This window comes from Phalaenopsis equestris, unplaced genomic scaffold (assembly GCF_001263595.1).
Source record: "Phalaenopsis equestris unplaced genomic scaffold, ASM126359v1 Scaffold199307, whole genome shotgun sequence".
Classification (NCBI taxonomy): domain Eukaryota; kingdom Viridiplantae; phylum Streptophyta; class Magnoliopsida; order Asparagales; family Orchidaceae; genus Phalaenopsis; species Phalaenopsis equestris.
Window position 1 is genome coordinate 20,221 of NW_018219187.1, and position 16,197 is coordinate 36,417.

Genomic DNA, 16,197 nt, shown 5'->3' on the forward strand with positions numbered 1-16,197 from the left:
TTGTTGTGATTAAAGTATTACTTTTCTAAAATCTTAGTTCGTAGTTCTAATCTTACTCCCTATGGGATCGATATCTAGGACTCCATTAGAGCCCTATATTACTTGAGTGATACATATACTTGCGTTGATAAGTGTGACTTTACAATTATTGAATATTTATTACATCCATATTTATCAAATTTATAATTGTTATTAAGTTTTGGTACAGTTGCTGTGGAATTAAATCTTTTAGCAGCAATATTAAATACTTATATTTTTAAGCATATATAAAGTCGCGGTCAGTTGGTTACAGCTAGGTTTTATAATAGACTTTTGAAAAAAGATCAAGAGTGCTTGAACTCATCATATATACAACTTGATCCTAAATTTGAATGTAAATCTAAATCAAATATACGAGGCATGAGCTAATAACTTCTACTTCTTACTTCCATATGGTCCTAGTCTTCATGCTCTATAGGCACTCATGCTCATATCTTATTGTGAGTTATGAAATATATCACTGCACAAATTTTAAAATAATTATATTTAGATGAATAAATATGATATTAAGACTAAAAATTAATCTACTATCATGAAAGATAAAAATATTATTTTAAAATTAGTTCAGTTACAAGATAAATTATTTAAAAATTATAGATCCATATAAATCAAATAATTTTTCTAGCTAAATTTAGGTAAGATGAATTTTATTTTATTAAGGGGTATAGTGTCTATATAGGGTAAAGCCTCTATAATTAATTGTATTTTAGGAGTGTTGATCATGTAAGAGTCCTTTGACTAAAATAATAGCTCATGTCTTTATCATTTCTTAAAGTTCACATTCAATATTGTTATTTAATAAGTTTAATTAGAGAAAATCAAAATAGAGTAGTTCTTTTTAAAGTTCTAAGAAAGAATGATAGAAAGGGTTTTAATATTGAGAAACCAGGTAGCACATTAACAATCTAATGTTAATTTTTGTATTATGGAAATTAAGGTTTATTTTTTTTTCATTTTGTTCATTTTATTAGAATGTATATTCTAACTGCACATGATTATGAAAAAGCATAAGAGATATGAACAAATTCCATAGAAAAGAAAAATAGTGTGAGTTAAAGTTCAAATTAAAAGATAAGCACCAATATTTGTGGAAAGCTTGAAATTAGTCTAACAAAGTATAGTTCAACTTATATGTTTCAATGCTACTATAGAATGAAACTAAATTAGAGTATTATATTATTGTAACCCTGCCTATAAAGGATAGCTAACTAACACACCTATGCTTAAAATCCAATCTAATGAAATATATGATATGTATGGCAATTAATTCAGTTTGAGAGAGATTAGTGAGACTTACGACATGACAATATAAGTCAAATGACCTGAGTATGACTAGTGTATAATGTATCTAACCAATGTAATCAATTACATTTTTTTATAAATATTTAATTAATTTTTATTTGATTTAATATGAATTTTAATTTGGATTCTACTCAATGTATTCTTTTTGGGTTACATTAGATCAAATAACCAAATTAGCCAACTAGATTTCTAGAGGAGTTTGGGTTAAGATTAGTTGGTAAAACTGATCTCTTAAGATTATTCAATTAATTTTAAATTTGATTTAATTTAATTTGGCTCAATATGTTCTAATTGAGTCAAATCACCCAATTGGCCAAAGTGGGCTTCAATTTAACTTGAATTAAGTTCAATTAATAATTAAACCTTTAAGATTATTTGTTTTAGCTTAATTTAGGTATAATTTAAATTTGGCTCAAAGTGGTTCAATTGTGTCCCATTGATCCAAGTGAGTAAATCAACCAAACTAATGTTCAATTCAGTTTTATTTTAGTTTAACTATTGATTTTATGTTTTAAAAATATTCAATTTAAATTGATTTTGATTCTTTGTGAATTTGATTCAACATGGTTCAAATGGGTAAAGATATGTCATGTAAATGAATTAAATAATAGGAAGTCAATACATCTTAAATTTTTAGGATTAATTGAATTAATTCCATCCTAAAATTAATTTGAAGGTATTTCATTTAAAATTTTTTGAAGTTAGGTTATTGGATTCAATGCAGCCCATTTCAGTCAAATTGGATCAAATGACCAATTAAACTAACTGAAATCCAATTACTTTGAATTTTACTTTAAATGATTTGAATTTAGTTTAAGTAATTATGTTACATGGTTTAGTTTATTTAATTGAAATTAGGAGATTTTGCTTCCATTTGACCTATTTGGGTTATATTGGGGCAAGTGGGTCCACTTGCCCAAAATAGCTTCAGAGCTTCAATTAGAATTTTAATTGATTGAGTTGAGCTCAAATTATGTTTAAGATTTATTTAATTCACTTCAGCATTTTTTTTTTGTTAAAGTGAGTTTGATCTAACACCTCAATTTATTTAGGTCAACTATTTCACATGAGCCAATTTAGGTTCAATTAACTTTTTTTTTTGTGTTAAAGTGAGTTTGATCTAACACCTCCTTAATTTATTTAGGTAAACTATTTCACATGAGCCAATTTAGGTTCAATTAACTAGATTTTGATTTATGTATCTAAAGTGAGCAATTTTGAGATACTTAATTAGGTTTAATTCAATTAATTTGGTTAATGGGTTTAAATTCTAAAAATGGTCCAAGGAGTTGATTTATGTTCGAAGGTGAGCAATTTTGGGATACTTAATTAGTTTTAATTCAATTAATTTGGTTAATGGGTTTAAATTCTAAAAATGGTCCAAGGGGTGCTTTGCTAGATTTATTTAGGTTATACCCAATTTAGAAAGTATTGGGTCCCATAAAGTCATTATGGATTAACTTGGTCATATTGAGAGCTTATGGTAAGTTAAGATTAATTCAAAAGACTTATAAGATGGGTTTGAAGACCAAGATTGGACCTTTGGGTTCTTAGGATTAAAGGATTATGAGGGTGATTAACTTGGTCTTACCACACAATTTTTTTAATATTCTTTTATTTTCTTATACACAACTTACAGTACTGCAAAAAAGTTTAAAACAAAATAAGGAAATATGTAATGAAACTAAATAAAACTCAAACAACACGTAACACTACAATTTGTGAACATAAACATAAAACTCTCAACTAATTTTATCCTAACTTGTAAATTTAATAGTGCTAAAAACTTGATTCATGCTGTGGCAACAAATGAAATAATCATGTAAGCATATGTGTCCATTAAGTAGTATTCAAATTATAAGTTAGAGTTATTAATCCAAAAATGAACTTGTTATTTTTTTAAGTAGTTAATTACTAACATATTAATCCTACTTATAGTTCTAAAGGTCCTTAATTTTGTTTTTTTGTAAAGTTTCTTAATCATATTCAAATATAAAATACTCAACCAAAAAAATCTCCATTGAATTGGTTTAACTAAAACTTAAGTCTCGACATGTAGTTGACAATAAGAGCCTAATAGTATTACTCTATTCTAAGATATAAAAAGTAGTAGAGTTTCATATTTTGGTTATGTTTCCTTAACTATCTAGGAAGTCCCAGACATCAACATTCCTCATCATGGTTATAAATATTTGATAGCAATATTCTTCTTTGACTAACTATTTGTGTTTTAACTTAGTTGTGCTTATATAATTTAGCCAATAGTCCTATATCAAAACAATTTTTAATAACTTATGTGGAAAATTTGAATGCAAAATCAAGCATGGAAAGTTAAAACTAACATTCAAAATTCCATTGATCTAACATTGATTATCCTATATTTTAAGGAAAACCAATCTAAAGAAGTTAAAATTTTAAGTTCTAAACATGATTAAAAATAAAAACATGAATTGCATTATATTTTCAAACAAATTATCGCAAGTAAAAAAGAAATTGAGAGAACTAAAATGACAAAATCTTGCTTCTTAGATTATATCAATCTATTTGATCACCCTCTTTATTTAATACAATCACACACACATTCACTCAAAATAAAGCAAGAGAAAACCCTCACTTTACAACACTCTCCAACTTACTAACTTCCTAGACCTCATTCATATTATAAGAATTTAATAACAAATATATTTGTCAAAATTATCATCGAACTGCTAAACAACCCAATGTCGTTGGGTAGCACATGGGCACTACTAATGTAGTGTGATGATGGCTAGTCTAAGAGCTACCTTCTATGAAGCTTGATCTTTGAATAGGGGCATGTGCCACTAATATGTTGCTTTTAAAGGATTTAAGGAGCTGTCATATGGGTGGTAGAGCATTGAATTATTGCACTGAAGTGTCATACTCTTGAATTTTTTCCTAAAAATGAGTGTTAGTTTCTAACGTCAAAGTTCCATGTTCTCAGATTTTGGTTGAAAAATGCCATCTATAAGTATTGAGGTATCATGTATGTAACATTGTCACATTTTATTTTTGGCATCGTGGTGCTTTCTCCAAACACTAGGCTGTTGGTCTTTAAATTGCTAAATATCCTTTTTATGTTAAATATTTTCTTGTATATTTTTTATATCAAAACAATATAATCAGTTAAGTAAAAAACTGACAGACAAAATGGGAGAAAATCACTACATAAAAACATCTAAATTCATATCATTAGACATGCTTCAATATGCACGTTGATAATTTTTATTAACCTTTTTTACAATAATTTGCATTAATGAAGATATTAATAGTGTGCATAACTTTATTTAAATAGCATGCATCACCTTTTGTGATGGTAGTCTAATATTGGTGCTAACCTAATAATAGTTGATAATGGGGACTTAATGATGGTGATCGAGCAGTAATGATGTTATAGTTAGGTAGTATAAAGATGTTAGTCTATTATCCATAATTAAATGCGGCCAATTAAACAATGTTGCTCAAACATTTATGTTTGGTTAACAATGTTATCAACTGTGTGTATCAACTTTGTTTAGATAACATGCATTATCATTTTGTGATCGTCATCTAATATTGGTGCTCACCTATTAACTCAATTACAATCATATAATCACCTAATTTACATTTTATTTAGAATATCGTTCATAAAAATTAAATAATCAGGCATTTTTTCTGGTGCTTCTATATAAGGAATTTTAATTGTTAGCTTAACACTTATTCATTCAGATTCAAGCTCTTCTATGTTATGATCCTCTCCAGTTAACTCGTCTACCACTTTTCCACTCCACTATTTTATAGCCTTACATTTCTCTTTCATTTACTTTAGTTTTACTTGATTAGGTCTCTTGGGGTCTAACACTTAACGAATTTGGTAATTATCCCAACTAATTTTCAATGTTCCTAACTACTACAACTTGATTACAACTAATTTATCATTTGTAATACTAATTCTTCAAAAGATAGTTTCTTCTCTTTAGATCATGAATTAAAAGTGAATTGCAGTGGGTAAGTGGGTCTTGAGTTGGTAAAATTATTTCTTTAATTATTCAAGTTTTTTGAAACATTTTGCTGGTTGCTACACCATTAATAATTTCCTATATTTTGATTATTATTTTAGTCAAAATTTGGATGATTTTTTCAACCATGATTGTTGGTGTTTGAATAGTTATTTTTGGGCCTATTATTAATGATATTCACTAACTCTACTGATACATTGCTAGGATCCAATAACTGTCCCTAAACAATTTCATTGGTTAGTAGTGATCCATAAATTGAATTCAACATTATGTTATATATTTTGTTAGATATGGCAACCAGTTCTCAATTCAAAATATATAACACATCATGTTCATGTATATGATCCCGATTCTCTTTATATATATCAAATTCGATGTATGTCATTATATTCTTAATTTCCTTAATTATAATTTTTACTTTGCAATAGAGTCAAAAACTTGATCCCGAGCAAAAGCTAGGTAAAATCATGACTTTGAAATAAATAAGAATATAATTATAATATTTAAATATGAGATACTACGCAAGTATACGTATCGTTATCAAGTAATATAAGACTTTTTGATTAAGCCCTGAATATCAAACCCACAGGGGCAACTAATAATATGCAACATACAAAACAAAAGAAATTAGATAACAAATCCTACTTAGCAAAATATTCTTACTTAAACTCTAGATGCTATAATATGAATGAAAGTTTGATTCTTTTTGTAATTTTTTATAATTAAAAATAAAGCAACTAATTAACTTAACTAGATATTTGCAAGATAAAAATAATATAAATAAAATATATTTTTCTTTATCATGAATCAGTAAAAAGTATAAGAATTATGTTGTTCAAGTATTCTAATTTTTTTGTGTCAAATAAGAGCAATAATATTCTTTACCCTTACTAGAGATGTTATACAAAATATTGACTAATTTACGGTTTGAATAGTTTTAAAGACGGGTTAGGTAAGGAAGATACTAGCTTTCACTCTTGAGTTCCCTCTTCTCCCTCCACCTGAGGGCTAACATCTCGTATCCAAACTTAAAAGTCAAATCAAATTGAGGGTTTTAGCTTGTCATTCTAAAGTCCTCTAATTTTAACCCTTCAAATTTTATTTCCCTATCTATTTTCACTCAAACATATGAACTATATTCTCAAATATGAAATCAAATGTGATTCTTACCATTTATTGACAGAGAAAATACCATCACGGATCTTATATGTTCTCATAATAGATATTAACATCTTAATTGGTCAAATCAAGAAGTAAATGAAATATAAGGTTTAAAATCATCATAACTTCTTCCAACTTTAAAGACTTATACTTCACACAACTTCCATCCAATACTTAATCACTAATCATTTTAAAGAAGAAGATAAAGAAAACTACTCATAATTCATGGAGAAAACACAACCACACTTGAGTTTAAAAGTATAAATCATGCGCACAAACAAGAAGTTTAACTTAAAACCAAATGTAGTCACAAAGAAAAAAATTTATCTTAAATCCTCTCCACCAAAATATTAAAGTTCCTTCAAATCTTTTCCTTCACTTACAACACAAATTACAAATTAAAATAAAAAGAAAAGTAGGCGGCGACGGCGTGTGTTGGTTCGCTCTGGATGGATCTGAATGGCTCTAGATCGCCCCTTATTCTTCAATCCAAGTCTTCTTTTATAATTTTACAAAAGGTGTCTTGGTGTCTCCTCAAAATGTGTCCCAATTCAATGAATCTTTTAGAAGTTGCCTCCTTTCAAAAGCTAATTAAATGAATTTTCATGTTCATTAACTATTTTTCACATTTTCACCAATTGTTGCTTCAAACGCCTTTTCAAAAATTCATCTAAATTCAATGAATCATCAAGTAACTACTTCTGGCGCTTAAGCGCGGGGTACATGATGCTTAGGCGTGACTCTCTCTGTTTAACTAGCGCGTATACGCTAGTCCTGTGCGCTTAGCCGCCTCAGTTCATTTTCACACCTTTTTCATTTTTGCTCTAAATTTGATCCTTTTTCACTCCTTTCACCATTTTTCATCCATTTGATTATACCTGAAAGAAATACACACAAATACCTACACACAAATACCTTTCATTACTTTCATTAAAGCAAAATATCTCAAAAATAGGTATAAAAATATGTACATAAAGACTATATATTTTTGGCGTATCAGTAAACTAGGCACATTCCTAGGGTAAACTCTTTCAAGTGGCCATTGGAACTTGTTTATAGCCATTTTTTCAATAAATGCATAAGCTTTCTAAAAGGGTTTTGACATTAAAGACTCCCCTGCTATAGCATCTATAATAGCTCTTAATGATTTCATCAACACATTATAAAGTTTGTACAATCAACCAATATGGTAGGATGTGGTGTGGGCATTTTCAAATTAATTTCAGAAGTTTGTCATAAGCTTTATACATTCACTCACTATAAATCTGGGTGAAAGAAGTAATTTCATTTCTAAGCTGGGCTATTTTTGATAGAGAAAAATATTTAGTTATGATTTTCTATATAGGATTGTTCTAAGTTACAATACAAAATGTTGATAAGGAATTTAACTGCACCTTACCCTTATCTCTAAGAAAAAAAAGGGAGATATATATATCTCACAATGTCATTAAGGACATCGCTATACCTAAAAGTCACACATAGCTCTAAGAAAATGACCATATGTATGTTTTGGGTCTTCTATAGGTGATCCACCAAACTGATTCTCTTTTGAATCATTTGAATGACTGCAGATTTTAATGCAAAGGTATTGGCCTAAATGGTAGTGTAATGAATGCTCTTATATTTTTCATTTATAATAGGGTTGGAAACATTGCTAAGAGGTCCAACTTGAATTTTTTCTTCCTATAGATTTTTCATTTCCCCTAAAGTTTTTTTTTATGATTTTCCTATTATTTTATCAAATTTTTTATTTTATGTTTTTTTCAAATGAAAGTTCACAAGATAGAGCCCTACATAAATAACCTAAAATAAGCTAGTGACCTTAAACTAGCAATCCGAAAAAGGTCGTCAGATTTACAAGAAGTAATAAATCATAGCAATAAGCATAATGAAAACATAATTACTCACATCAAACAAATTAAATACTCTTTATAATTTTTTTAGTATTTTTATTTTGTTCAACAACAACATACAACAATTCAAAATAGTTTAAAACACATTAAAAATTTGATGAAACTAAATAAAATATAAACAATAAGTAACTTTATGATTATTGAACCTAAGCTTAAAATTTTCAACTAGTATTATCCTAACTTCAAAAATTAACATCATTTGCTTGCAACTAAGCCAAAAGATTGATTCACAATGTGGTGACGAATGTACTAATCATGCAAGTATATATGTCAATCAAGTAATATTGATTATAAGTTTGAGTTAGTTATCCCTTGATGAACTTTTTATTTTTTAAAGCAGTGTAATTACTAATCTTCTAATTCTAATTTTAGTTCAGAAGATCTTGATTTTTAGGTTTTTTAAAGTTTCTAAATCTAATATTAAAGTAAAAGACTAAAGTAAAGCGAATGAGTTTTTCCATTGGTTTAAAAACCTCCATTAAATTGGTTTATGTAAAACCTATGTAATTGCAAGTGATTCTTTTACTATATTTTATAATCAAGGCTTAATACTTCTTATTTTCTTCTAAGATATAAAAAACATTGGAGTTGTTATTATGGTTAAGTTTTCTTAGCTCTATAAAAACTCTTAGGCATCAACATTCCTGACTATAATTATAAATATTTAATGTTAACATTATTATTCCACGAAACACTTGCATTTTAACTTAGATGTGCCTTTTGTCTTCTTCCAATAATTTTAGATTATAAAATTTCTAATAGTTTGGCGGTCTTTGAATATAAATTAAGCATGGAAAGTTAAAACATCAACTTAAACATTCAAAATTGCAAGGATCTAACATTGATTGCCCAAGCTTTTATGGAAAATAAATCCAAATAACTAATAAATTTAATAGCTAAACATGAATAAAAATGAAAATAGGAATTGGATTAGATTTTCAAACAATGTATCGCTAAGTAGAAAAGAAAGAATAAAAAATAGAATGACAAAATCTTGTTCCCAAGTGTAGATCTCCTTTGATCTCCTCATTTGCTTAATACAATGACACACTCACTTACTCAAACCAAAGCAAGAGAAAATCTTCACTCTAAAACACCCTCCAACCTCTAAACCTTCTGAAAATTTCAGACTTTCCTCCTATGTTCATATTGCAAGCACTTTGAAAATATATTCAACAACTGTCATAGAACTACAAAATTATTCAATGTTGATGTGGAGTGCCTCAGCACTATTGATACAGCACGGGGGTGCTCTTAATGTATACAATTGTGTCTGGTCCAAGCGTTGCCTTTTGTGAAGCTTGACATTCGTATTTGGGCATGGGGCACTGTCATTAAAAACTCTAAGGCCCTGCTTTATGGGCATTGTAGTACCAAGTTATGATGCCAAAGTGTCATGCTATTGAGTTTTTGGATGAAAAATGAGCTCTAGTTTTTAGTATTAAAGTGTCGTGATCACAAATTTTTGGCTGAAAATGTCTTCTTTAGGAGCTGAGGCAACCCGTGTATTACATAACACTTTATTTGTGGGTTCGCAACGCTTCATTCGAACACAAGATTGTCAGCCATCAAAATGCTAAATATCCTTCTCATGCTAAATTTGTTAATATGTACCGCACCTATATGCAAAATATACCAAAAGAAGCATAACATTAACACAAATAATGGAGAAAATCACCCTATAACAAATCACATTTCACACGTATTAGACATGCAACAATATGAGTGATACTAAAATTTATCATCCTCATGGTCAATAATTTGCATCAACCATGCTATCAAAAGTGTGAATGAACTTTATTTAGATAACATGCGTTGCCTTTTTATGATGGTAATCTAATATTTGGGCTCACCTAATAATAGTAGATTATGGGGATTTAGTTATGATGGTCGATCGAGCAAGAATGGTATTAGAGTGACGGTGGTTTAGAGATGCTAGTTTATCTTCCACATTGAACAGTGACAATCAAGCAATGGTGATCAAGCAATTGTGGCTTGGAAACAATAGTTTCTAATAGCGAACTTCAACATCGACTATTAGACATAGCTGTAGAATTTTTTAAATTTTTAGCTCTCTTCAACTCAAGTTTAACCTTTCTTACATGAATTTTTAGGTGTATTCATAAGTGTTGGGAGAAGCGTTTTAATAATTTTAGTGAAGTTTCTCAAATACTCTATTGGATAGCCTACATTAATCACCTTAGTTATAGATGAAGTTTTAGGAAGTTATAGTAATTTTACATAAAAGTTCTAAAATACTTTATTGGATGGCTTATATTGATTCAATTATTTATATAAATATTTTAGAAATTTATGTGCTTTAATGATATTGGAATTATGAGATCGTAGCTTCTTAGATTTCTCTCATCATAAACCCCGTTTTGACTATAAGTACATAGTGTTCAAAGATTGTTTAATTTCATAAATGGTATTGTGAAGTGTCCATCTATACTTTGAGTGCTTGATTTATAATTATTTGGACTTGGACAAAAGAAATTTGTGAGTCATTACATTTTTCTAATCAATATGCTGATTTCAACTAGAAGTTTTATTGAAAATAAAGTTGGTGCCATCTCAAAGTTTATCCTAAGAAATAATTTGTGTGTACCTCAATTGGATCAATTTTCTATTAAAATATTAAGATATGTACTTTAATCGAAAAAAGTTCTGAGCTTTTCATTTTTTTTACATTGGGAGCTTGATCTTTTTGGGGGAATTCATAAATGAGTAAACACAGAAGAATTATATAGTCATTTAAATTTTCTTATTGCTGCTAATCTTAAGGGCTGAAAATTTTTCCTCAAACATCTCTTGCCAGGACGAAGCAATACCATGTGGACGGAGGCGGCCATTTCCAACGGTCGTCACCGTCAGGTCCCACCGCAGCCCTTACCCTCAGTTGTTTACCTTCACATGAGCTTCATTGCCTCGAAAGCTTTACCCAATTTCTACCTTAAGCTAAAGCCCAAAGTCCCCAACGCCCTTTAAGGCCGTGAAGGGTTCCACTCCAGTTGCTCTTTCTCTCTCTCGCTGTCTGCTCTCTCTCTGCTGTGTTATCTCCCCTCGCAGAGATAGGTGAGCCACAAAAGCTCTCTTTTTTTGCCCCATGAGGATTTGTTCCACAGCAGCTTCCATTTGGCTCCTCTTCTACCTCTTCCAGTCCTCTTGCAAAGTTTTCTCCTTAAATGAGGAAGGATCTGCCCTTCTGTTCTTCAAGCAATCCATCATTGAGGATCCAGAAAGCTGTTTTACTAACTGGAACTCCTCTGATGAAGACCCTTGCTCTTGGAATGGGATCACATGCAGAGAAGGTAAAGTGATTTCTATTAGCTTTCCTAAGACTGGACTGGCAGGTACCCTCTCCTCTTCTATTGGTTCCCTCTATTACCTCAGGCACATTAATCTTAGGAACAATAGGCTGTCTGGGAGCTTGCATTCAGAGCTTTTTAAAGCTCAGAAACTCCAAAGTTTGGTTCTTTATGGAAATTTATTATCTGGTTCTCTTCCTGTCTCTTTCCTTCAAATCTTAGACCTTTCCCAAAATCTTCTGAATGGCTCCATACCAGCTACGCTTCTCCATTGTCAAAGGCTGAAAGCTCTTGATTTAAGTCATAATGACTTCACAGGTACATTGCCTGAAGGATTTGGGATGAGCTTTGCTGCTTTGGAAGAACTTCATCTTTCGTTCAATAGATTAAGTGGTTCAATTCCTAGTGATATTGGTAATCTTTTGGATCTACAAGGCACCCTAGACTTATCGCACAATCTCTTCTCCGGATTGATTCCAGAAAGCCTTGGAAATCTATCTGAGAGGGTCTACATTGATCTGGCATACAATAATTTGAGTGGCCCAGTACCAAAAAATGGAGCTCTGGTAAATAGAGGTCCTAATGCTTTTATTGGAAATCCCGGATTGTGTGGCCCTCCATTGAAGATCCCATGCCTTCCATTTTCTCCACCTCCATCTTTTTCAATAAACTCAAGTGTGAACAATGTCAGCTATAGTAGAAGACTTAAGGGAAGTGTAATAAGTGCAATTGTTTTCGGTGATCTTGCAGCTGTTGGTCTTATAGCAATGGTGCTATATTTATGTTACCGACGAGCAATTTCTTCTAAGAGAAAAGAGGAAGGAAGGACCTGTGGTAAAGGATCAAAGGCCTCAAAGGACTGTTTGTGTTTCTGGCAAAAAGAGCTTGAAACTTTATCAGAAAATGCGGAGCAGTTGGACCTCATTCCATTGGATAAGCAAGTGTATTTTGATTTGAATGAGCTCCTGAAAGCATCTGCATTTGTTTTGGGGAAGAGCAATCTCGGTATTGTTTATAAAGTTGTGCTTGAAGATGGGCTTACCTTGGCTGTTAGAAGACTAGGAGAAGGAGGATCTCAGAGGTTTAAAGAGTTTCAAAGAGAGGTGGAAGCAATAGGGAGGATCAGGCATCCAAATATTGTAACATTGAGAGCTTATTACTGGTCTTTTGAAGAAAAGCTTCTTATTTATGATTATATACCTGATGGGAATCTAACTACTGCTATTCATGGTAAGCTTTGACCAGCCTGGCTCAATTTATTCTGTTTACTTGAGCCTTAAGATGCGTATTTATCATTATATCTGTCTAATTATTCATGTGGTTAGTTTATGAAAGTTTCTAATTAAGCCTTGAAGTTTATCAACCTCTTTTAATGTAATAACCTCATCTCCTTCATCTGAACAATCTACAATTTCTAGAGATCAACTTTTTAATCTTAATCACATTTTATTTTGAATTTACTTTTTATTTCATCTTTGCATTGTATATTGCTTTTACCACCTGCTTGCCTTAAACTTCTATAGGAAGTTTGAGGCAAGTAGATGGTAGAGGCAACCTAAAATTGATATAAAAGCTTCAACTTTGCTTAAAAGGTTCTGTTATTCTCTGAAGGAACAAAGATGGGTCCAATTGACTGTAAGTGGACTCATGATTGTTAATATAAATGGAGATGCACATTTTTATCATCAAGTCTTTTCTTATTTTCAAAGAAATCACTTCAAAATTTTTGAAAATTTTAAAGTGAATTATTGAATTTGTGAATTCCCATGCGATGCAATTAAGTCTTTAAGAACTTAACATATTATTGAGAATGAAAGCTGATATTTTTGTAGCGCACTTCAAAATTTGGGTGTTTAATAAATAACCACTTTTTTGTAACTTATGTAAATTTGCATGATTTGGATGTTGCACGCATACTTATGCCAGCATATCAAGTCTTACGAAATCACAGTCAACTAATAACTTTTTTATTTTCATCTTTTGTCATTTCTTATTGATTTTTGTTTCTCTACTTCAGGTGAAGAAGGAGATGTTGATTTTTCTCCACTACCATGGGATACTAGAGTCAAAATCATGAATGGAATAGCTGAAGGCTTGGCTTACCTCCATGACTTCAGTCCAAAGAAGTATGTTCATGGAGATATCAAACCAAACAATATACTTCTTGGCCAGCACAAGGAACCATACATATCTGATTTCGGAGTCGGCCGCCTTGCAAACATAGCTAGCGGATCACCAGCAACGCACCTGAGCAAGATAATTGCAGAAAAGTCACAGAACTCTGATTCTTCAGTAAGCCCAATCATAAGCATCACACCATCTTACCAAGCTCCTGAATCACAGAAAGGCTTGAAACCATCTCAGAAATGGGATGTTTTCTCTTATGGTGTAATTTTGCTTGAGCTAATTTCTGGAAGATCTCCAGCTGTTCTATTGGAAACACTTCAGATGGATTTAGTGAAATGGGTTCAGTTCTGCATCGAAGAGAGAAAGCCTCTTTTGGATGTGTTGGATCCCTTTTTGGCTCAGGAACCAGAGAAGGAAGATGAGATTATTTCGGTGCTTAAGATAGCTTTGGCTTGTGTTCAGTACAGTTCTGAAAAGAGGCCTTCTATGAGAAATGTTACTGAGTCACTGCAAAGGTTAAGCATTCTGACATGAACTCTTGATTGGATGAAGTCCATTTTCCTGTATTAGTAGAATTTCTGTAACTATATTTATATAGACCATATTCTTAATCATGTCTATTTCTATTATTATGTTTCAGTCTTGTAATCCGCTTATGAACTGTTCTGCTTGAGGTTTATTCATGAGTGATATTATTTAGTAGGTTTATAGATGTTTTTTTGTGAACTATTTTGTATGATGGTGTTCTAAACATATCCCGAATGTTTGGAGTTTGAATTTTCAAATAATTACGTTAGAGTAAGACATGATAAGACATCATAATAACCCTAACTATTTGATATTCATAATAAATAAATAGAGCGATGCTTAATGATAAATGGCATTCGAAGCTTCTGTAAGGGTATATATATATATATAGTTTTTTTGAAAGGAGAGCAATATTTGTGCCTAAATATCGATTTCCCATGCGCTTTTTGGCCCCATGATGAAAACCCTAGACATGTGCCTAAAATTCCAGAGTCTCCGCGTCACGGTAGGATCGAACCCTTGACCTGAGGGGACTTACAGTGACCCCACCACCAACATGCTAAGGCTTGCGTTATAATGTGATATATTACTTATATAAATTTATACTTAATTTATATATTACTTAATTTATATATTTACCTAATGCAGATAGGTGTTAATCTGCCGCCTATAACGCAGGTAGGTGTTATTCCGCCGCCAAGCACGCCTCTCTTTGTTATTCCGTTGATGTATAACACATGGGGAAATGTGTTACCATGGTGTAACACATGGGGAATAATCCCCATGTGTTATACCACCGTAATATAACACATAGACGTGTTATTCCGCCGTCACGGTATATAATGTCGTCACGGGTATATAATAACGCGTTATTTATAAAAAATCTTGTGTTATACTTTAATTAAACCGCATTATTTTCCTAATAATTCCTATAATAATTCATATACCGTGATATAATGCTTAATTTATATATTTACCTAATTTTGCGGTTAAATCGCCACCTATAACGCATGTAGGTGTTATTCAGCCTCCTATAACACAGGTAGGTGTTATTCCGCTGAGGTATAACACATGGGGAATATTCCCCATGTGTTACCGCGGTGTAACACATGGGGAATATTCCCCATTATTCAGTTGTCACAGTATATAATAACGTGTTATTTAGCTAAAATCTTGTGTTATACTTTAATTAAATCACATTGTTTTCTAAATAATCGTGTTATTCTGCAATATATACGCGTTATATTGAGAATACATGTGTTATTTAAATAATTGTGTTATTCTGCAATATATACGTGTTATATTGAGAATACATGTGTTATTACAATTATTGACACGTTATTTAGCAGACGCGTTATTCAGCAAAATTTAAGTGGTATACCGCAATATTGTTGCATTATTGTTCAAAATTTAAGTGTTATAACTAGTTTAAGTTGTTATAACGAGTTCAAAATTCAATTTTATCATGTTATATGACTTTATAACCTGAAAATTTTAAAATTTAAGTGTTATATCTAAAATAGTTACTTATTAAAATATTCAAATATAAATAAAGTTCAAAATATAAAATGATCGTGTTATACTGCGATATGTATTCGTTATATTGAGAATACATGTGTTATAATTAATTATTGTCGCGTTATTTAGCAAAATTTAAGTGTTATACCGCAATATTGTTGTGTTATTGTTCAAAATTCAAGTGTTATAACAAGTTCAAAATTCAATTTTATCATGTTATATGACTTTATAACTTGAAAATTTTAAAATTTAAGTGTTATATCGTAAAATAGAAATACAAGTGTT

The 16,197-nt window shown here is 30.7% G+C and overlaps 1 protein-coding gene across 1 annotated transcript; it reads left to right on the forward strand.

The window, feature by feature from the left end:
- The first annotated feature begins 11,225 nt into the window (after positions 1-11,225).
- Positions 11,226-14,563, forward strand: LOC110035716 (receptor protein kinase-like protein ZAR1). Its single transcript, XM_020739993.1, has 2 exons — positions 11,226-12,969; positions 13,757-14,563. The coding sequence occupies exons 1-2, from the start codon at positions 11,538-11,540 to the stop codon at positions 14,398-14,400; spliced, it is 2,076 nt and encodes a 691-aa protein (XP_020595652.1). The 5' UTR covers positions 11,226-11,537; the 3' UTR covers positions 14,401-14,563.
- Positions 14,564-16,197: the final 1,634 nt, after the last annotated feature.

Excerpts from the sequence above, each read along its gene's own strand:
- LOC110035716 (XM_020739993.1), top strand. The coding sequence starts at position 11,538 with ATGAGGATTTGTTCCACAGCAGCTTCCATTTGGCTCCTCTTCTACCTC. Across the intron at positions 12,970-13,756 it reads TCTAACTACTGCTATTCATG|GTGAAGAAGGAGATGTTGAT; the intron begins GTAAGCTTTGAC and ends TCTCTACTTCAG.